At 39.4% G+C, this 23,942-nt stretch overlaps 1 protein-coding gene across 3 annotated transcripts; it reads right to left on the bottom strand.

Moving 5' to 3' along the window:
* Nucleotides 1-1,947: 1,947 nt before the first annotated feature.
* Nucleotides 1,948-22,366, bottom strand: LOC118804641 (beta-1,3-galactosyltransferase 1-like). Of its 3 annotated transcripts, none has more exons than XM_036565201.1 (2): nucleotides 22,120-22,366; nucleotides 1,948-3,781 (listed from the first exon to the last, which is right to left on the bottom strand). In XM_036565201.1, exon 2 carries the CDS (start codon nucleotides 3,766-3,768, stop codon nucleotides 2,608-2,610), a length of 1,161 nt encoding a protein of 386 aa, XP_036421094.1. In that variant the 5' UTR covers nucleotides 3,769-3,781; nucleotides 22,120-22,366; the 3' UTR covers nucleotides 1,948-2,607. The 3 variants fall into 3 exon arrangements, with proteins under 3 accessions (XP_036421094.1, XP_036421095.1, XP_036421096.1); XM_036565202.1 differs by lacking the exon at nucleotides 22,120-22,366 and adding an exon at nucleotides 12,388-12,620; XM_036565203.1 differs by lacking the exon at nucleotides 22,120-22,366 and adding an exon at nucleotides 9,796-9,973.
* Nucleotides 22,367-23,942: the final 1,576 nt, after the last annotated feature.

Below are 23,942 nucleotides of genomic sequence, written 5' to 3'. Positions count from 1 at the left end.
AAGGATGCAAATTTCTTTGGTTTTATTTAAAAAAAAAATTGTGTCAGGGTGCCAATATTTTTTTTCCTCGTGTTTTTTGAAAGACTGTGCTATTCTTAAAATAAAACAACATTCTTGTAGGAGTTATTAATATTGCATGAATAGTAACCATGTAATGAAAAACAAAAAAACTGACAAACTCAGTGAAGACAAGCGTGAAAACGACACCTAGTTAAAAAGCATCAATCAAAAATATAACGGCACTTGCATAAAATACAGATTCATCCCCATTGGAGACGATTATTTGCCAAAACTGTTGTGTGTTATATGTTTACAGAAACTAGTGAATGACGCCCTGTAGCAATGCCAAACCCATTACAGGCCACGGGATTCAGTCCACACTCTTAAAAAGGTTGAGACCTCTGCTTTAGAGAACCATTTTTGTAAATGAGATGGGCTGGTATAATACAACCCCATTTCCAAAAAAGTTGGGATGCTGTGCAAAATGTAAATAAAAACAAAATGCAATGATGTGCAAATCATTTAAACCCTATGTTTCATTGAAAACAGTACAAAGACAACATATCAAATGTTGAAACTGAGAAATTTTATTGTTTTTTGAAAAATATTTGCCCATTTTGAATTTGATGGCAACAACACATTCCAAATAATTTGGGATAGAGGCAACAAAAGGCTGGTAAAGTTGTGTAATGCGGAAAAAACCACCTGGTGGTTGATTGACAACAGGTCAGTAACATGATTGGGTATAAAAGAGCATCCCAGAGAGGCGGAGTCTTTCAGAAGTAAAGATGAGGAGGGGTTCACCACTCTGTGAAAGACTGCACGATCAGATAGTGCAACAATTCAAGAATAACGTTTCTCAATGTAAAATAGAAAAGAACTCTACAGTACATAATAGGGGTGGGAATCTCTAGGCACCCCACTATAAAACGATTATCGGTGCATCTTGATGCATCTTTTTCTATACAGCATTTCTATTTTCTCACTGTGTGAGGACCTGGTACTTTTAAAACAAAGTATCTGTAATGATCCACAATGAATTTACTTCCAATATCTTTTATTAATAAATCAAATGGAAGTGATGTGGTCAGTGAACTAGAAGGCTCTCGTTCACTGCTCTTGTTTGGAGCACATGAGACGCTGCTGCCACTCATCTGTGATAAAATGCGCTGTTATGGTGAAATAAGATCCAGTGGTAATGGGTGTCCACGCAGCGCGTTACAGCTGTCCTGCCTGTTTTCTTTAGTGATTTTATAACTTCGGTTTTGGTGTTGTTGTAGAGAGTGGGGAGATCGCTGCGTCATTAAAATATATTCGAGACAGGACGTGCGCAACATAGCGCGAAAGCCCTGATTCTCAATGACTGAGACTGTAGGTCACATAGCAACGCTTTCTCGCCAAGCCAGTAGCGAACGAAAAGGCAGAGAAAGAGATTTAAGATGAACATTTGCTGCAGCTTCCTGAGTCTCGCAGCACCAACTTCTTATTAGAGCAAATCCAGTTATTCAGTAAATATTAACCCTTTTAAGGTTGAACACAAACATGGCTATTCGTGCTGTTTACTTTGATTTACGCATTTAATAAAGTGAATTGAGTGCAGTTGCTGCACTTATTTGATATGTAACAAACCTTACCAGTTTATACATTTTTGTTTAGTTTGTGTAACATTTTATGAGCAAGTAAACACTTAATATAATTAATAATGGTTTAATGTTGCTCAAACTATTTCATTTTTTATTACAAGTGCTTACCAATCCAAATTGCTCTGAGCGATCCAACAATAAAATAAGCCTCGTGCATCTTTTATACAGGGATAGGAAGCACGGTACCTCACAGAAAGCTCAGATTTGTGAATAAATTTTCACAAATGATTCAATCTGGCCTTCTTTTGAAAGTGTTTGGACATCCCTTGCATTATGTGAAGCTTCTTTACACTCACAAATCTCCTTTTCAAGCATGTTTATTTAGAGAATCAGAAGTGGTCATTCTATGGCATTGCTCCAAGAACCTTTCGTAGCATAGATCAGACTTGAAAACAACATGAGAGCTGGAAACGCAGAAATACAACTTGAGAGCTTTTTTGTGTTCATCACGGTGGAAGAAACAGAAAAGTGCCAGTGCAATTTCTGTGCTCACCGTTTTGACTGGTAGTGCTGTTGGTTTGAGGAGAGACTTACTGCACTAGGAATCAATTCTGATTAAACTGAGGGAAGATACAGTAAGTAAAGGTAAAATCCATCCAAAATGTAAATAATAAAAAAATTCTATAAATATTCCCATTTTTAAAAAATATGTTAAACATCAAATTCTAAATGTTCATTTCACAAGATATCGAGTGACATGATAGAGACCTCTTTGGTTCTGTTGTTCCAGTTCATCTTGGTTCCACTGTTATAACACCCAAATTCCCATTTCATGTCTTTCAGAGCACCCATAAGCATGTTCACCATAAAAGCAAAATAAATACTTCCCCAAATGTGTCAGTCATTCACAGTCCTATGTCAAGAGCCTTTTCCCATACAGACAATGCAAAAGCATTTTAAGAAACAATGGAAGGTGACCCTGTGACAAATATCATGAGTTCTGAGTCCTTTCCCTCCAAGTCCTTCATGTAGGCCTCTTAAAGTTCTGCCAGAATGTGATCAGCTGCTGTGGGGAGTGAAGGATGGTGGTGATCACCTTGGCAAAGTCTTCTCGATTATACTCCCCACCAAAATAGGCCTTAAACTGGGAGGGATTTGGAGGGTTCGAAGGTGAAATTCCTAATTTTTTCAGACAGGCACCCACGTATGCATCCTCTATGTTAAACGGTGTTATTTCTTTGGAGGCCTCAACAATCTTCTTTGGAAGGTCATTGGAGAAGACATAACCCATCCCCAGCAGGTATGTTGGGTAGTAGTCTTCAGCGTATAATTCCTTTGGCACATACCACTTGGAGTTCTTGTCCCGGACAACCGGCCGGTTCCACATAACCATCCCTGTCATGTAGTTTTCTTTAGGCGTAGCAGGTGACAGCAACAAGCTCATCAAGTTCTCCAGATTCAAGAACATGTCGGAGTCGACCTTCATGGCGTAGGATGCCTTGGAACAACGTGTGGCCAGCCAGTCCATGATTACCGTGGTCTTTATCGTCAAGTTGAGGTAGGTGTCTATAAAGTCGCTCAGGACCACATCGTGGTACTGCTGGCTTTCCAGCTTCAGTTCCTCCTGTTTTTTCTCAGCCTTATTTCTAGGCAGACCCAGCAAGAAGATCACAGTGATGGTCTTGTTTCGGACCACGCTCTCATTACCCCATGTGCTCCGGATGGCGTTGCGAGCCTCCAGTTCGTGTGGAGCCACTGGGACCATGAGGACCAGAAACGGGTTCTCTTGTTCACACTTAAGGGGCTCGTCTATGATGTAGTGGTAGTTGCCTGGGTACGCTTCGTGGTAAAGGATCGGCGACCTCTCTTTCAACAGGTCAGCAGTTGTGGACTCCTCATTGACCACATCTTTCACATTATGTCTGTTCATCGTAATTATAGGCGGATGTGTGGCACGTGTGGATGAGGGAGGGGACAAATTTAGAAGTGTGTCATTTTTGGGTATTGGTTCCTTGATTGACTTGTAATAAGAGTGGATCTGGTTGGCAACATTGCTGACCCATACTTTGGATGACTCAAGGGGGACGTTGGACATATAGAGCGTGACGGACACAGTGAAGGTTATGGACAGCAACAGTATAAAGCAGCTCTGGAAGTGGAACTTGCAAAAGGTGATGGTGGCCATCGTCTGGGCTGGACTAAAAGAGAAAAAGAAAGAGAGACGTGGTCATAATGAAGCACCTGTTTTCTTGAAGTAAAACCCTCCATTTATTTGCTCACTTTAAACAGAATTCAGGCTCAGTGAATTCTGCAAGGTCATGGAAACTAACCCGATGTTGCTTTGATTTCAAAATGACCTCAAAATTCTAATCACAGTATCAATGAAACTGTCATGGTTGCTGCTGCTTCTGAATGTTATTCACTCATTCATCTAAACCACTTATCCTCCTGGGTCATGGGGCTTCTGGAGCCTATCCCAGTGTTTATTGGGCGGAAGGCAGGAAACACCCTGGACAGGTTGCCAGTCTGAATGTTATTCAGCAAGTTTTGTAAAAACTTATCAGAGTCGGTTTTATGGTTGAATAAAAATGAAGAGTACTTTGTTTAGTCAATGTTCAGTTTTTAATGCATCATTCAATAAATGTCATACCATCTATCTAGCAATTGATACAATCAACAGTAGAGATGCACTGATACCAATTTTCCCCTTCCAATACTGATACCGATACCTGATCCTTTAGTATCAGCCAATAAAGAGTATCGATACCGATACTAACTCCATCTAACCTAACTCACCTATGAGTGATATTTATACAATTAGTTTTTACCAAAATAAAATATTTTCAAAATTTATGTTCTGCATTACAAACAAAACACACTCAGCTTGGCTAGATGGCATTTACTTGTTGGACCATGTTTATTAGATGCTTAAGAAGACTTATTTTTGTTTATTTACTGCATATAATTAGTATTTACTATTATATAATTAGTAATAAGAACCATGTTTAACAACTTAACAACTTAAGTTAAAAACAGAGCTGAATAATGTACAGATAAACCTGTGGTGTTTACACATCAGCACACAGCAGCTTTTCTGGCTCAAAAACAGAGCTGAATGTTGTTTCACCTCCAAATTTCTTTGTCGTTTGGCTCATATGTGCATCTTGTTCACTCGAGCTGCATATCTGAGCGTCAGTTCAGTAAACATCACCGCCATTTATGCTGTCAGTATCAGCAACTTTCAGTGTTTTATCTGGCTTGGTTGGAGCAACGGGCCGCGAGACCCCGCTGCTGTGTGACACAGCTGACTGATGGAGGTGCACCGCGGACAGGGCTAGTGGACGCACAAGCCCGGCTAGCGGGCTGCTATGCAAAAGGCTAAATCAAGGCTAAAGGCATCATTATGGCGGTTCCTTCCGCCACATCATTATGGTGGTTCCTTCCACTCCCTCAATAACATGAACTCTGACTGTAAGTGACCACACAGCAGCAGACGAGTGATTACTGAAAGAAGCAGCTCAGCCGTTCAGCTAAGCAGCTCCATTATAGTTACAGATTCTACCATGAGAATTTTTACTGATGCTTGTCGTCCCACACCGCTGATGTGTCGTTAAGTTCTGTCTACTGGCGCAAATGCACACGTCCCCATCCCCATCAACGATACCGATACTGCGTTTAAGTGCCAGTATTGGCACCAATACTGATACAGTATCAGTAACGGTATTGGTGCAACACTGTTAAACAGTGCTGCAAACTAGGAGAGAGGAGCTGGTTAGCTTAGCTAGCTGGATAACAGCTCTGCTCACCACAGAACATGTTCGATTCAAGCTAACTAAAGCTCATTGGCCAATTTGTTTGGCATGACGTAAACCAAGATGACAGATCAGCTGTGTCCCAGCAGCTGGACCTCTTCCACAAATGTCACACAGCTTTTTTTTCCTCCCTTTCTAATTTACACCGATCAGACATAACATTATGACCACCTCCTCGTTTCTACGCTCATTGTCCATTTTATCAGCTCCACTTACTATATAGGTGCACTTTGTAGTTCTACAGTTACAGACTGTAGTCCATCTGTTTCTCTGATACTTTGTTAGCCCCCTTTTACCCTGTTCTTCAGTGGTCAGGACCCCCACGGACCCTCACAGAGCAGGTACTATTTGGGTGGTGGATCATTCTCAGCACTGCAGTAACACTGACGTGGTGGTGGTGTGTTGATGTGTGTTGTGCTGGTCTGAGTGGATCAGACACAGCAGTGCTGCTGGAGTTTTTAAACACCTCAGTGTCACTGCTGGACTGAGAATAGTCCACCAACCAAAAATACCCAGCCAACAGCGTCCTGTGGGCAGCGTCCTGTGACCACTGATGAAGGACTAGAGGATGACCAACACAAACTGTGCAGCAGCAGATGAGCTATCATCTCTGACTTTACATCTACAAGGTGGACTGACAAGGTAGGAGTGTCTAATAGAGTGGACAGTGAGTGGACACAGTGTTTAAAAACTCCAGCAGCACCGCTGGAGCATAGAAACAAGGAGACTGCAGTATCAGTTTGGCCAACAAACATAACATGTGTAACAATTGATTTATGTATTAAGGGATGCCTCTTGTACATAACAACTATAAACACATACACTAACCTACATGTGATTGCAGTACAAACACGCGATCGTAGAGCTACACACCCAAACGCAAACATTTGTTCCGAAAGGGAATTCAATGGCACTAATCAAAGGTTAACAATATGAGTGACCATTGAGAAATAATAATCAACACAATGCACGATCAATCACACGCATGCAAACGTGCAGGACAAAAGCTAACAGTTCTCTATCATTGAGTAGGTAAAATCACAAAACACAAATAGACAAGGTTTCTCGGGGCTAGAGAACGTTAAATCACACATGCCTTTATTTTTAGCAGCATTAATATCTGGAGCTTTACTTTTATAAAACCTTTGTGTGTATATAGCAGCACTGCAGTGTGACTAGGCTAATGACATTAGCTGTGGTGAAAATAAATGATTGTAATTTGTTTATTTAAAGAGATTAGATTGACTGGCTGTTTTTGGTGGAAGTTTCAAGCCACCTACTATGAATAGGCCTGGGTGGAATATAGGACAATGCTGAGTGGTGTCACTGTGTCTGATCTCTTGACCCATCTGGTGTGGTAGCCTGTAGCCAGGATTCTTGTACCCTCCCAACCCCTGAAATGCCCATCCCTATTCAAAGCAATTAAACTACAGATTTGTCATTAGCTTTAAGTATAAACACAGGGTATCACTAAAGCAATGTCAATAATGTAGCACCTGCTTACTCCTTTCGGCCACACGAGCTTTAAAACCAACTACACTCAGCAGAACAGCAGTACCACAAGCCTCTTCGATAGAGAACAAAAAAAACAACAACAACAAAAAATGAACCTAAAGATCAGATTTTAAAGGTGAAAAATTGTATGGTTGGACGTAAAAAGTACAGTATAAGAAACTAATGTGAAATCATGAACATGAAACAAGGTTATTTACAGTTTTTAGTGTTGTATTTATTTATACCCAATTAAAAATTTAGCCTGGTCCAGTCAGATATTAGAATTTAATGAGAAGTAAAATTCACAATTTAATAGGCAATTTCAAACCTAATATGAGCAAATTTTAAAAATGTTTAACTAAAAACCCATTTGGGTCATGCTGCTGAAATTAAGCATAAAGTTGTATGAATTGAATAGAATATTTTGCTCGAATATCTTCATGCAGGTCTATGACGTGACCTGAATGGCCCTTGATGAGTTAACAGTGAATAACTCAACTCTCCAAGGGTTGTTAAGTTCAGGGCCTTTAGCCTAGATAACAATCCCTGCGCCCAGATTCTGGACTTCTTATCTGCAAAACATTCAAATCAGGTGACAACAGTGTGAACATGAATTCCTCCACCCACTGCTGCACACTCTTTGCTTATCTGTGACAAGTCCAATCTCACATCCCCCTCCTGGTTTCACTTCCTAAGGACCCTCAGCCAGAGTTACTGAGCTAGCACGTTTTCAGTATCACACAGTCGGTTACAGTTAACTGCAGGGCTTCACAGATGTAATTTAGTGGTGTGCTAGAATTGTTGGGTTTGTTTACGAATATTTTGAAGTTCACAAAAAGTCAGGCGCATTTCTACTTGTGCCTTTTGAGGTTCTGCCCAGAGTTGTTGATTGACAGCTGTGATATATATGATTCATCCAGTAACACTGCGAAAGCCATGACCGGAAACCAAGGGAACTGAAGTCAGGCCGGGATGTGAGATTGGGCACCACATCGTAATTACTGACAGCGCCGGGGTTTGTGGACTGGGGCACTGCACTGGTGCTTGTAGCATGGGTTGAGGGGTGCTGGGCAACCAGCCCCCCCTAACACCTTTAGTGGACATTTTATATGAGTCATGGGTAGCTACAAGCAGAGGTGTGGACTCGAGTCATATGACTTGAATTTGAATTGAATTTGTCTAATTTGATGACTTGATAGAAAATCTTAAGAAAGACTTGCAATTTGACTTTGACTTCAACACCAGTGACTCGGACTTCAGCCTAAAGACTCAGAAGAGAGTCGCTACACAGTCGGTTACTTTTATTTGAATGGACTCGTTTCCTAACGTAAATCTGATAAACAGCAATGTCGTCAGATGTCTACTGGGCTTATTTTATTTCGGAAAACAGGCGAAGCGTTAGAGCTCTAGTTCACCTCCATAAGAAACAAGTGAAGCGTCAACAGCATCAATCCATCCTCAATTAACACTTAAACTGGAGAAACTCAACAGGTGAACTGACCATTTTCCTCATGGTAGCAAAACAAAAGAGACACAGCGTCTCTATATTTGACCGATTTTAACAGCTTCTGCAGGTACAACAAGCCCAACATTCACCTCGAGGCTGACGTTTATTTGTTCTTCGCCAGCTTCGTAGTGGAATTTGACGCTCCACCTTAAATGGTGCAGCAGTGAGGCGCCGGAACGTAACTGCTGCACCATTTAAAGTGGAACGGAAAATTCAAGTTCAGTAGTACTTTTCAAATTCTTTTCATGTGTAGTTGCACTACTCTACAGTGTGTCTGTCATGGTTATCTGTGTATCATGGATTTAGTATTTTAGTTGGAAGGGTAAACAAATGATATACAGCCATACGCTGCTAATATGCTCTCATTAAAAGGCCACAGTACTGTTACAATTATTCAGTGTTGTGGCCTTGAATTAGTGAAGAATGCAGACTGACTTTTTAGGACTCCAAGATTAGGACTACTGACTTGGGACTCGACTTGAGGCTCACCTTCACTGATTTGGCAATGGAATCAGGACTCTTGACTTTGGGACTTGACTCGGGACTTGAGTGTCAAGACTTGAGACTTGTTACTTGCAACTTAGTGACTTGTTCCCACCTCTGGCTATCAGAACATAATACACTTAAACTATTACTCTATATTGAAGCACCAACGTGGTTGAGGCAGAGAGTGAACACACAAATCATATGTTATTTCTTTATTTATTGAAGACAGTTTTCATATTTGGGGTCCGGTTGTGCCACTGCCCAGTTCAAATCAACAAAATAAAGTAGAGAACTGTCGGCTTGGTCGGCATGCCTCCCTAAAGATGAATGGAAATGCATAAGAATGAGTAACTGTTTCCAAATCTCATTGGGGGACTGATCTCAGAAGACCTATGATGGACCTTCAACACCTTCCACCTCATTAGAAATGCGCAACAGTACCTTTCAGTGGAGGCAGAGAAAAGTCTCTGACTTTAAGCTTCTTTAGATAGTTGAGAGCATCCCCAGCCATCCTGAAGAGCGAGGCACTACAGTAGCAATAAAGCCTAACTGATTACTGGTTTCAATCTCATCCATTGGCTTGTCATCGTCTTTGTATATGTGTGCCTAGAATATCTGACAGTTTAGCTTCATTTGTTCTGTTCAGTTCACTCAAGGCTCTGCATTGGATAGTAAAAGTTACCCTATCTGCAATCAGGAGAAGAGTTGGTAGCATGTTGTCGCATGTATGTCCACTTTTTACGTTTATGTTTGTATATCAGAGGTTCCCAGCGTTTTCTAACTCACGCCCCACCAAACTAACCACAAAAGCTTCAGCGACCTACAAGATTTTACCAACCAGACCAATATAATACAATAATCAATGTAGCCTCTCAGTTTTGAAATAACCACCACATAACATTTTCTAACTCACCTAATGAGATAGCTGATGTTGATTGGAAGCTACGTGAAATGCTGAAGAAACAAAAGCGGCGGAAGGAGCTGTGGCGCAGTTCAGAAGCATATTTGCTGTGTTTAGCCTCCAGGTGAAGGTGTTATTCGAAAAGATATCTGAGCATACAGCACAGTGTGGTAGTTACTTGTTTCCTGTTCTCATTTCCTTTTCCTGTTTTAGCTGCTCGTCTTCTGCTCTCAGACATGTGATGAGTAAAGGCCCGAACGCATGCAGGTTTTCAGACAACATTAATAACAAATTAATGGATAACAAACTAAGGCTAGCACCTCCAGAAGCAGCTCAAACTGAGTTACCAACACAAGCTGTATTTGAATGCTCCCATAAAGGACCAGCTCCTGAATGAGGTGGTGAAACTCTACGTGCTCCTTTTGCTTTTCCAAAATGGAAAGTAGCTCACTCAGTGTCAGTTTCAGTTTTGTGAGGAGCAAAGGGGACCTTTATGACCTGAAAACATTCTGCCTGTTTCCTTTTCATTTCACGTGACAGCACACTGAATAGTCGCCGCCATTTTGAGGACCGAATCAGGGAGTGACTGCAAGGATGACGAGAGACACACAGACCTTTAATTCAGTGTTTTCACTCCAGGTTTGGAGCCGCTGCACTGTATAGTTTAGTGTTTCTCTCTGCTGTTCACCTCGTTCAGCTCAAGAAGGGATTAATTAGCTAATAATATCAGGTATTTTAACCAGGAAACCACAGTTATGCAGTGCAAGGGTTTCAGGACTGGAGCTGAACTCTGAACTAACTGAACTAGCAAACTTACAGAATCACGTCTCTCGAAACACGACGTCGTTTTCCGACCCACGACATTCAGTCTGATATTTAACGTTAATGTTTCTCCAATCAAACCTCATTTAAATCTCCAGGAACAGAGAGTGAAGTTATACCGGCTGTCTGCAGCTCCGTTAGGGGGCGACTGTTTATATCTCGGCTGTTAATATTAGCTAACGTTATCTAAAGGCCAGCATTGATCACATCTGTGTTAATTAGCTGATGTCGTTACCCTCCTATGATCACAGAGTGTTTCTCCTCTTTATGAACACCATGGGGTCCTTTACCCACCCTGACGCGAAGAGCCGGTGGGCTTCTGTGCTTTTAAATGCTTTGAGAGACTCTCCAGAATAGTGAGAGGGGCTGAGTATGAGATAAATATAAATGGCTGGAAAACTTTTCCACCAGTTTAAGTGGGATCAGGAGTTCAGGGTAAACTGTATAAGGATCTCAGTCTATTTTATCGACTTTGTCAAGGTCATGTTTTCACTCTTCCAAACTAAGGGGAGTAATTTTAGCCATCTTTCACCTCTAGAAATTTGGTCCCAAATATGGCGGCTACAACAGAGAAGTCACGTAACTGAAACTCTAGCATTTAGCCATACTAATAAATGAGGGTTACCTAAATATGGTTAAACATTAGTCATGAATAATCAGTCCTGTTTAAAATAACGTTAAATAGTGGGTAGTAGGTAGCAGATCGTATAGTGAGAGGACTTTGATGACAAACAACAATCAAGGACAGAAAAAATCGGTGAAAAATATCATTAAGTGTGGGGTCTTTCACATTTTCAACATCAGTTAGGATTTTTAAAATCCCGTAATGTGGGCCAGGCATGACCCGAGCCACAGAAGTCTCTAACTAACTCTAACTCTAACTAACACACTGACCGGCTTCATACAGGCCTTAACGACAGCAGGTAAAGGACAGGTCCTATTCCCTATATTCACCCCCACAACAGCGCATGATAGACTGAAATAACTCAATTATGAATATATCCTGAAAGCTCAGACGGGGTCGGAGTGAAACAGCTTCTTCTCTAATACAGCCTTTTATGATGAAACCGAACAACTACAGCTTGAGTTTGCCATGTGCTGGAGGCTGTTTGTGTTGCCTGCACTGGGGAAGTATGAATAGTGTGGCTGCCTGATTTCAATGAAAATTAATGTCAGAATTCGACATTCGACATTCCCCAGGGTGTTTGGGATCCACCGGTCTGAGAAAATCGAACAGCTTAAGAGATTACATGCATACAAACAACATGCCAAGTGATTCAGATGTGATGATGTTTCAGATGCTTCTCAGTAAAATGAGAGACAGAATAATGTTAATTCATTATTTAGAGTAAAAATGATTGGAATGATCATTTTGAACGTGCTGAACATCTGTCTGAACAAATGCAGTGACACACTCTTTTGGCTACACTGTTCTCTCCTCTCCTGAATCAATTAACTGTTAGATTTACTCTGTTTTATTGTTTTATGAAAGCATGTAGGCACGGTCGCATTTGCATGCTCTGGGACACTGACCCATTGCATGCAAATGCGCACACAGCCCTCTGATACTCTGAGGCCTGTGTGTCAGAGAGCTGCATGCCTTTCTACTGGGCACTACTACTTTTTTACTGCTATTTAAATGTATTAAGCATTCAAATCCTGCATTGTGACACCCAGCTCTTTGCCAGGGGGGGGATTGCAAATGTTTCCTTAAAGTATTTGGTTGATTCTTGGTTAAAATTCAACAAAAACAATGAACCAAACATTTAACTCTGTTCCTACCTGTCAGCTCTGGCATCCGTGCCCAAAGTGTGCTTGTTCCTGACTCTCTGACTCCCTCCTTAAGAGCTTTATACAAACTCTGAAAATATACCGACTCAGTGATGAATGTTTGCTGAACTATGTATTGTGAAACCTGTGGAGGAACTTGTGGTGCATGTGCATCATGAAGAAACTATGGGGAAATATCAGAAGCAAAGAGAGAAACTTCCCCTACCTTACACTGCAGTAGCAACACTTCATAACGGCAAAAAGAAGGGGTGCTGGCAGGGTTGCGGCAAAACAGAAGAAAATATGAAAACTTAGTCTAAATTTGAAAAAGTAATGATATAAAATATATATTGTTGAAATTACATGAAACCAAAATGAACATTTTTAAATTTAAATTTAAATTTCTGAGTCCGAAACTGACCCGAACAAGCACCTCATCACCCAAAGTGCTGAACAAAACTTGAATGATAGCACCAGTTAAATTACTGTGTCGCGTCAATAGTAGCTGTCGTTAGATTGTGGATGAAACATAATATGAAACAGTATGATACAATAAAATAATCAGCTATCCAAAATGAAGTGTGATTAATTCATCAAGCAGTGCTTTTGAAGAACATCCAGTTGTTTTTTCAGTCTGGATAAAACTTTATTGCGTGGAGCGTTACATATTGAATATCTGTCCAAAACATTTGTTTGGCTACATCATTCTCTCCTCACATGAATTGCTTTACTCTTTTATTTCATCTGTTTTCTCACAAACGTGGGCCTCAGTGCTAAATTCTACCCCAGACCCAAATAGGTGACCCTAGCATGCTAGATTAAAAATGACTATTTTAAGGTAACAGTTTAGTGGCCATGTTGAAGGCAGTGTTTATTTTGCTCTGAGCTTAGGTCAGTGGTTTGCAATCCAAATGTAAAGAGCCATTTTGTTCTTTCAATAAAAATCTAACCACCTTGGGAGCCACAATGCTTTATGTCCATTTTACCATCTTGTCTGTAAATGTGTCTCAGTATGTGCTAACGTGCTAATATAGGCTAAAAATATAATACAGACGAAACTGAGCTTTAAGCTTTAGCTCAGATATAGCCACTTTTCTCGCATCTCCGACAGGAAACTTTTCATCAAAAGTAGAACAGTTTCTTGTAAAATATCACTCAACTTTCGACTTTTTACAAAGCTGAAGTCGCTTCTCATTCACCAGCTTCTTATTTGAATTTTCCCGTTCTACCTTAAACGGTGCCTCAAGCGCCAGAATGTAACTGCTGCACCATTTAAGGTGGAACGGGAAAATTCGAACGACATGCTGGTGAACGAGAAGCAACTTAAGCTTTGTGACTTTTTAGTGTTCGACAGTTTCTCATTGCAGATTAAACGTATCAGGAAACCAGCTGGAGTGAATATAAACGCAAATAAGTCCATTAGTCTCCAAATCATTGATGTCCGTCTTAAATATTCTCTTTCTCTTTTCATTAGCTACTAGCTAGGCAACACTGTTGTCTGCGTCGCTATGGTGATCAGTCTTTGCGCGATCTTGCGGGTTAAAGAGTGAATTAGCAGTTCTACATTAAATCCAGCGTTTAAGACCATTTAATTTTCAGCAGAGCTTTATTTTACTGTAAAGGAGGATTATTTTATTTTTACCTACAAATCTAATTCTGCTGTGGAGCAGCAACAGGACGGTAAAAGAGTAAGTTGAAGACCCCTGACTAAGGTGATACAGATCGTCATGAATTTATGGTGCGTTTAACTAAACCAGCTGTAATTTATTTATTTTTGACATTTTTCTTATATTCTTTATCATAGTTTAGGCTTTAGTATTTGTGGCGTATAGAAGGACTACGCTTATGAATTCTGAATAGATAAACTAATCCCAATGTAGTGAACAAATATACGCAGATATATGCAGACAAATATTGGCCAGCTTAATTTTTTACAATGAGGACGTCATTCAGAAGGCTTTTGTGGCTTCATGATCTGGCTCAGCAAACACAAAGTGAATAGGCAGTTTTAACGTATTACCGAAATTACACAAGCTCTTTCAATTGAAGGTCAATTTTTTATCCTCAGTAATGTGGGCCTTTTTCTCGATGACTGTCCTGCTACTGCTCTCCCCAGATTATCTCATGTATTCTGGGCTTATTCAATGCATGTTGACTGAGATAATATAATATAATAGTGAGCCTTCTAGTTGATTGACTAAGATCAATGACCTATTAAATGAGCTAATAAAAGCACTTTCTGCTTCTCTATTGTTCTGCTGACCTGTTTGTCATGTGTGCATGATATTGTGATTTCCTGGACTCCCAGCAACAGATGGCTGAGGTATCACCGGGGATCGAACTCACAATCTTCCATTAACAGAGTCAGTGGTCGCCGCACTTACAAACCTACAGCAGCAGCTGCCAAACTGAAGCTAAGTTAGTCACAATAGGGTTTCTCAACCTGTGGGCCGTGAAGCCCCCTCTAGTGGTCCACTGGCCTGAACTCAGAAGGAGGCAGTAATTCATAGTGGGTCACTTTAAATCATAAAAACATAAGTGGCCAAAAGATTAACTTAAAAATCCAAGAATCTCATACATTTCTATGCTTTTTCTCCCCCCACAGCTTAGCATAGAATCAGCAAAGCAAGGTACCTGTTTAGTCGCTAAGCCTCCAGGTTAAAGGTGGTACAGTTATTCATGAAAGTACTTGCAGAGGCAGTCGTGGACTGGAGGTTAGGGAACCAGCCTTGTGACCGGAAGGTCGCCGGTTCGATCCTCTCAGCTGACAGTACGTGACTGAAGTGCCCTTGAGCAAGGCACCTAACCCCCAACTGCTCCCCGGAAGCTGTGGATAGGGCTGCCCACCGCTCCGGCTGTGTGCTCACTGCCCCTAGTGCACTAGTGTGTATGTGGTGTTTCACTGCACGGATGGGTTAAATGCGGAGGTCTACTTCCGATGTGTTCAGATACAGTTGGCTTAAAAAAAAAGGTTCATTTCATTTCATTAGAGTACATACATTAATATTTAGTAACACTTCATTGATAAAACTCTATTCAACCTCAAAGCAAGCTTGTTGTATTGTCTCCCTCACACACTGTAGTAGGATAACTCAGACTGTATTGTATGGCAAGCCGTTTTAGCTTTTAATCCTTTTCTTCTTGATTTTATGAATTAAATTTACACGTGAAAAATTTGATTCTTACTTCAATTCTTACTAGTCAATTTTTTTACTGGTGATATTTCATGAGTTTCTATATTGATTTTAATGAGGGAAACATTTTTACTAAAAGAATTAAATTTTCACCACTTAAAATTTCATTTTCACAAGTAGTAATGTAATTCTTGATATCAAGAATTACTGATTGATATCAATGAATTCTTACTGGTGAAGATTTGACTAGTAATAACTTAAATTTTACATGTAAAAAATGTATTTTCATTTGTAGAAAATGTGATTTTACTAGTTCTAATTACATTTTTGCATGTAAGTTTCCATTTTTACTACTTTTTAAATCAAAAATGAAATTTTCACTAGTAAAATTAATAGTAAATTCATTTTTGATATCACAAATTAAACTTTTTCTAGTAAGAATTGAATTCTTGACATCAAGAATCTCATCCATTTCTATGCTTTTTCTCCCCCTCCCCTTTTCTTTTAATATCATTACGGCCATGTGTTGTTGTTTTTTTTTAACAAAACTGCAGAGTTTCCAAATGACAGCCGGAATGGACGATCTGATCTTTATCAGCCTTTAGTCTCAGGTTTTCAGTGTCAGCATTTAAGAAAAGAAAAAGGAAAACTGTATTTCAGTAGCTGACTACTTTTCCTGTGGGTCGTTTTGCTTTGTAGTAATAAACAGGAGTGGAAAAGGTAGAGGAGCCCTGGTTTCTGACCAGACGTCTGAACATGTTCACTTTCTCTTTAAGCATGCTTTTCTGTGGTGTTACCACATTAATTGCCGTGTTGTAATGCTCTTCGTTATTGGAGGAGGGTGCTGTGGACGTCAAGTAAAGAGCTTTCCATTCTGAGCTCTTCCTTTTTTCTACTCACGCTGAAATCACAGTCAGACAGTGTTGCTGGTTGCACATCTAATCATTGACTCATAAGTTTCAAATTATTAACTCATGAGTTTTAAACCTGTAACGTTTGCCTTAGTGACAGACTCAGGCTGTTTGAAGGGCATGGGTGAAAAAAATAAAAGGGCTCTACTGCACAGCATGGAACTCCACCAGCACGCAAAAAGCTATGATGCATCACGTGTGATGAAACACTCTTTATCCTTGATTAAGTGTAGCATTATGTTGTTAGGCAACCCAGTTTACAGAACTGTGAACCTTTAAAATGAGTTCCACAAAGACCTTTGAGGTAAAAGGGAATAATTAGCATTTATTTAACAATCACACACACGCAGGCGTGATAATGTCAGTGAGAAAGCTAAGATCTGGGAGCTTGGTAGTCAGAAGTCGTCACAAAGTTAGTTGAAAAAGCAGTTCACACCAAACAAGTCCAAACAGTTCCCTTAGAGAAGGATTTATACACTTCCGCTTCATTTCCACATGGAGTCCACAGATTAGCATAGAATCATAGATTAGAATTTTTAATATCAGGGATTCAGTTTCTAATATTACATTTTTACTAGTGATAATTTATGAATTTCCCCATTCATTTTTACGGTGGGGAAACATTTCTACTAATAAGAATGAAATTTCACTAGACAAAAATTTAATTCTCACAAGTAGAATCTAATTCTTGATATCAAGAATTAAATTTTAACTAGTAAAAATACAAACTATTTTAAAATACCAAAATACAAACAAATTTTTACTTGTGAAAATGTTATATTTAATTATTGCTAGTAATAATTGAAATTTCACATGTAAAAATTTTATTTTTACTTGTAGAAAATACAATTTTACTAGTTCTATTTGAATTATTGCAGATATTTTTTTACCAGTAAAAATTCAATTCTTAATATCAAAAATTGAATTTTCACTAGTAAAAAAAATCATTTTTTACCAATTACCAATTTCTTTAAGCTTCAGTTATTTTGAATGAAAATGAAATAAAAATGGATTGAAACAAAGATTTAAATGAAACATTTTTATGAAAAGTTTTTCAACTTATGCTCTCTTTTAGATTTTTTACTGCATTGACAACTAAATGTTCAACCTTGTTATCCTGGTTTCAACCCTGTTACCCAGTTTTATTTCTGTTCTTCAGTCATTTATTGTGAAATAGCAAAATTTCTGATTATGACTCAAACTCCCCAGAGTACTAACTGGGGACATCTGTGAACTTGGTCATATGACTAGTAAGTTTCCATTATAAGCCTGGACTTTAGTTAGGTTCATTACAAAGTATTGTACCGTTACGACCTACTGAGCGTTTGTTGTTGACTGCCTGTATTCCGTTTTGCTGACCTCCATTTTGTTCTTCTCGACTTTGTCTTTTTGCCTGATCCTTTTGTACTGTTGCCTGATTTTGACTGACCCGTGTTTTGAATCTTACTGCCTGTTTTTGACCCTGACTTCAGCTCTGCCCTTGTAGTAATGCTGCCCCAGACTACAATCAAGAGTTCACTGGCCATTAAAATGCTTGTGAACGACCAGGTTAGTGCCTTTACGATCAGAGATGGCTGACAAAGTTCAGACAACAGGAATGTTTGGGCAGCAGTGTTAGAAAGTGTCTTGTCACTACATGCCACCAATAGGAGACCAGAATGTGGTCATTTGCTTGGACTGCAGGCCTATCATGAGAAAATCTTGTGTGTGAACTAGCATGCAGCACCATTGAAAACAAACAATATTGTAAAGTCAGCTGAAGAATTTATTGGCCTCGTTGTGTGACGTGCAGTAAAGCCGCTGTTATCCCCCCCCCAGTTTGCAGCAGGCCCAAGTTTTACCTCTGATGACCAGGTTATCTTTATGATGAATGAAGCCCAATTCATCATGCATTCATTCTTCTGAAATAATCTCATAACTACAGTGCATAAACATACAAAACAGTTTATGCGGACACTTGTCCTTTGTTTATTCACAGTGCGTCTTATTGCTTTTGTTTTATTACATAGTTATTTGTTTAGTTTCTGTATCTATTCCTACTAAAGCGATTCCGTGTTTCACCTGTTCTCTTTGTTACCTCGGTTCATCATCTGCAATCATCCTTCAGGCAGGCAAAGGTCTCTGACTAGGGTGAACGTCATAAAACCAGATAAACCACACAAAGGCCTACACAAAAAACAAAATTAGGCCTTGAGACATAATTTGGAATTCTTGTTTTATGGACGTCTCTTGGAATAAGGCTCGGTCTCTTCCTTAGGAGTTTTGCATTTATAATAACATTTATAAAATATCCAAGAAGCACATCTAAAAAATCTTGCAGAGCATTTATCAGTGCAATTATAATCTTTCCAAATGTACAGACCAGAATTGTTCATTTTGCGCAAAAGATTTAGAAAAAATGGACCACACATTTTTTGCATGTTACTATTCTAAAGAATTTTGGAAAGATTTATCTAAATACACATACAGTGTAGATAGAAAAAGTAAAGATGTGTAATTATAAGCCCCGATTTAGAGTTTTCTAAGTTGAATTTAATTTATTTACTAAGTCTCTTAATCTTCTTAGCAATAAAAAGGCTATTGCTTAAATCCCTCGTATCTACTAGTAGGTGTACGAGATTTAAGTTTACTCAAAGACTGATTTTTTTGGTTGGTTGTTGTTGTTCTTGTTGTTGACTACTTATATCTGTAGGTTATCTTTAATGTGGATGTCCTTGATTGCAATGTTAAACAAATATCGCTGCCCTGGGAACAAACCTTGTATCTCCAAAATAGTAACTTTACAGCAGAAGGAAAAAACATGCTTTACTTTTAATGTAAGTCAATGGAACCAGTGTTTTTTCCAAGTAATTTTGGGCCGTTTTTTTTAGTCCATTCATCATGAAATTTACGCACAATGTAGGGAGCAACTGACATTTTCAAATTATGTCAAAAACTGAAAAACAACAAAAATGGAGATATGAGGTTTTCTCCCAACAGCAGCGCTATGTTTTTTTAACATTACTGCAAATTTCTCAAATATACTGACAGCTGGAATGGAGGATCTGATCTTTTTCAGGCTTTAATTCTCAGGTTTTCAGTGGCAGCATTTAAGAAGAGAAATATGTCAAAAAACAAAAACCAGCAAAAAGGTTTTGTTCCGACAGCAGTGATATATTCATTTTAAAAACAGTGTCGTCCTTTCATAAGCTTGGCTGCCGTATCTCACCTTCGCAAAATCTACAAGCTTTTTTGAAATTCAGATGTTTTTCATTATCAGTGAATATAAATTCATGCTTTCTTTTGCTTGTGCTGATAAAACAAATCACACTCAAACACTGGAATACATTAGATTCCAATACTACAGTAGGACCTACACACCAGTCATATCATTAAAACCATCTCTGTAAAATCTCCACCGTAGACAGTTGACATTACGCGCATGTTTACTAAGAGAGGTGCTTTATGGCCCTGATTTCTGATAGGGCCGATAACCAAGCTGCAACTTAAATGTTACTCAAGTGTCCTAATTTAAGCTAACGTTACACAGTGTGAATATACACCATGGCTAGCTTGATACTAACATAACATTGCAAATGGCCTAGAAAAAATAGCATTATTTCAGTGGGGGTAATCAGATAAACAAGGCTAACAAAGTTTCATTAAAACATGAACACCGGAACATCTGCCAGTAGCGCTGTATAATTATGTAGCAGTATTTATGTAACATCGCTGTGACAAACCAGACACTTCATGGAGAAGAAATAGAGAAAAAACTTTCATAGCGAAAGGACAGTCCAAAGGCAAAGTACCAAAGTCGGGCCAGGTTAGAACCGAGAGTAGAATAAGTGGAAACATGGACGAGGAAAAGGCGTAGTTTTTTGAAACAGGTCAGACGTGATAAAGGTAAATACAAAAGAACGTTCATTATGCTTATGAAAAAAGACGGCAAACAAAGGATAATTTATACAAACACTGACAAGCAAATACAGGTGAAAACAATTAAAACTCAGGTGAGGTGCTTCTTGGGAACTGACCGGGATTGGGAGTGCATGTGATGATGATGTGGTGGTCAAGGGGATTGTGGCAAGTGGAGTCCAGCGAGTCAATAGGGATGGGTGGAAGTGTGATAATTTAATGACCTTTAAAGTGCCTTAAGAGCATACGTCTTATAAAGAAGACACACATTAAGTAAATAAAATATATTAACTCAAATACCTTTATTATAAGTTATATAAACTAATATAACCAATTAATTTATGATTTTATTATAAAGTAGAGATCGTTTTGTGAGGATGTTTTCCTTCCCACAAGCAAAAGAAGGCCTACACTTAAAGGACTTGTTTAGTAATAGCTAGTATAGTCACAATCACTCAAAAATAATGTTAATATATTAATCAGTGACATGATTTGAAAATGCCTGTTGTTCTTTACATTGTGTGTGAATTTGATGATGAATGGACCAAAAGAAACGACCCAAAATAACTTGGAAAAAACTCTGGTTCCATTGGCTTACATTAAAAGTACAGTATGTTTTTTCCTTCTCCTGTAAAGTTACCATTTTGGAGATACAAGGTTTTGTTCTGATAGCAGCGTATAATGTAACATTTCTCAGTATATTGTTTCCACCCTTTACCTTTAATACAGCTTTTTCTCTTTTCAGGAGACTCATCTGCAGCCACACCTCCAAAGTGCAGTCTTAGAAGTTGGTCGCATTTTCTGCTTCCAAAAAATCCCAAACACATTCAAGGATGCTGAGGTCCAAACTCCACCAGCAGCTTCCTTGTTTGATTTGCAGCTTCTTTTTATTTACCTTTGTCTATTGCCTTTTCTCAGTAAGTGCTTCTTGACAGCAACACATCCTTTTATCCTTTCAGACTCTTAGCGTTGAGTTGAAGTTATAAGAGTGTGTAATGAAGCTTTAGGCCCACCGGTCGGCCCATCAATAAATGAAGGCTGGTGAAGGTTCCTGATTATTATTAAACATTCTTAAACATGCTGCAGTTCACATTTCACCCTTGGCTAATCTACACACCCAGGAAAGATTAGACTATGACCTTTGCACTGCGCCTGATCCACTTTCTTCCAGTATAGTGAGGTTTTAGATCATCTGTAGATCTAGGGTTAATATTGTTTTGCCACTCATTTGATTAATACACCAGTCCATCCCATGAACCCGTCCAAATAAGCCAAATGATAAGCAGTAATGATTTCAGACGCTGACAGGTTTTAAGGTTTAAATTATTGGAAATGAATGAATCCTACTTTGCAGTAGATGCAAGAAATGGGAATGGGAAAATGGCCACTGGGAATTTTCCAATGGGAAAATGGCCATTGGCCATTCTTTTAGATCAAGATTATACTTAGACTCAGTGACGGGAACAACTATAATTACTGGACAAAGCAAACCAAATGAAGTGTTAAATCAGATCCCAGTCCAAAGCTTTGAAACCTGTCAGACCGGATGACAACAAACGGGGATGCTTTCAGAAAAGGCATCGCATTCATTCCTAACAAAGTACTACTTTATTATTTAATGACGTCTCCGACAAGAATGACGGAATAGAATTATGACCTTGTAATAATGCGTTTAAATATTCGCCCCTTAACACCACACCTGAGGATTGGAGCGTAAACTAATAACTCCATGTATTATTAAAGCTCCGGATTATTTGCAAACCACGGCGGCATTTGAATGAGAACAACAGAAGTCGGCTCACCTTATAGTGCAGGAACTGCTGGAGGGCTTCTTTTAGCGAACGCGTGGAGCAGAAGACAATGCAGTCTGCGTCTGGACCGTGAGCGTCTCTCTGAGATGAGCTGTGTGAAGCATTTCATCTGGAGTCACACAATTACAGCTTCCTCCTCCCTCACCTGCTTTCAGGTGTTCCATAAGAAGGAGGGGAGCCTGGGGGGGAGGAGGAGGCGGGGCGACCTAGGTTGCCTACAGCAGTGAAGAATTTACCATTATGCATTGAGCACATGGAGGCGACTGCGGCTTTCCCTGGCGCACACAGGCAGGATTATTTGTACAAGCGGTGACTCAAATAGTAGTAAAATGTGTGACACGGTTAAATATTAATTCATTATTATCAGTGCGTGTTCAGAGGCCAAAGAACACCAGCTGGAGATAACCTGGGCCTGTGCGACCCCACTGTTTCCAATACTTAGTAGGAAACTGAAGAAATGAAGAAATGATGGGTTGAGAATGATGAACAGATGATTCTAAAGTATCCGAAAGCTGAACAACATCAGGAATGAAGATAGAATAAAACAAAAAACCCAGTACGGCTCATATTTTAAAAGTGGTGCTCAAATCTCAAAAATGACTGTGAATAGATAATAATGGTATATTATTAACTTCTTGCTCTTATAATATATAACAAATTGCAAAAAAACGTCTAGAAGTATATTTGGTGTCTATTTTAAAACACATAAAAGGGTTTTCCCCTCCCAGTGGGGGTGGAGGGTGGGGGGGGGAATGGAAGCTTTTTTCTGTATTCATTGTGGCCAATTTTCTTTGTCAAAAGACCCTAATTGTAGGGTAACTTTCAGACCCTGATCACTTTACAGTGGTGGTGATAAGAACCAGGGGTCACCATGTCTACAACACTAATACAGCATATATACATTTTATGTACAATCCATCCATTATACACTGGTCAGGCATAACATTATGACCACCTCCTTGTTTCTGTGCTCATTGTCCATTTTATCAGCTCCACTTACTATATAGGTGCACTTTGTAGTTCTGCAGTTACAGATTGTAGTCCATCTGTTTTTCTGATACTTTGTTAGCCCCCTTTTACCCTGTTCTTCAGTGGTCAGGACCCGCATGGACCACCACAGAGCAGGTACTGTTTGGGTGGTGGATCATTCTCAGCACTACAGTAAGTTGGGTGTGTAAACTTTTGCCCCCAAGCCCCTTGATTCCAAAGAGAAAAATTTGTTATTTAATGATAATTGTATGTTGGTAGAGGCCCGTTAGCAACACCCTATTAGCCATGTGAGGTGCATTAGCAACCACCTGGGATACCGTAGCAGCCACCACAAATATCATAGTAGCATGGTGCTGGCGCCTATTGCAGCATTCATTGTGCAGAAGGCAGGAAACACCCTGGACAGGCTGCCAGTCCATCACAGGATAGACACTCCACACAGAAAGGGCCCTGGTTACCCGGCCGGGGAATCGGACCCCCAGTCGAACCTTCTTTGCTGTGAAGCAACAGCGCTACCCACTGCAATTGGATATAATTAACAGAAAGCAGCAAAAATCGCTGAGATTGCTGGGAAGCATTTTAGGAAAAAGACTCTTCAGACTGTAGGACTTAACTAGAATTACCAGAGTAGCTAATGATTATACAAGAAATAGGATGTGGTACTAGATCATTTCAGCATATTAACCAATAAAACCCATACATTAGTGCTGTCTTTTACTGTGTACTGTATGCCTAGTAAACATTGACCTAAAGATCAGGTTGCTAAACTAAACATAGTACCGTGGAAAGAACATTTGCACAGTGTCATCCTTTTTCAGCATTTA

The sequence above is a fragment of the Colossoma macropomum genome, unplaced genomic scaffold (genome assembly GCF_904425465.1).
Source record: "Colossoma macropomum unplaced genomic scaffold, Colossoma_macropomum, whole genome shotgun sequence".
Classification (NCBI taxonomy): Eukaryota; Metazoa; Chordata; class Actinopteri; order Characiformes; family Serrasalmidae; genus Colossoma; species Colossoma macropomum.
This window is presented reverse-complemented; position numbering and strand designations above follow the sequence as displayed.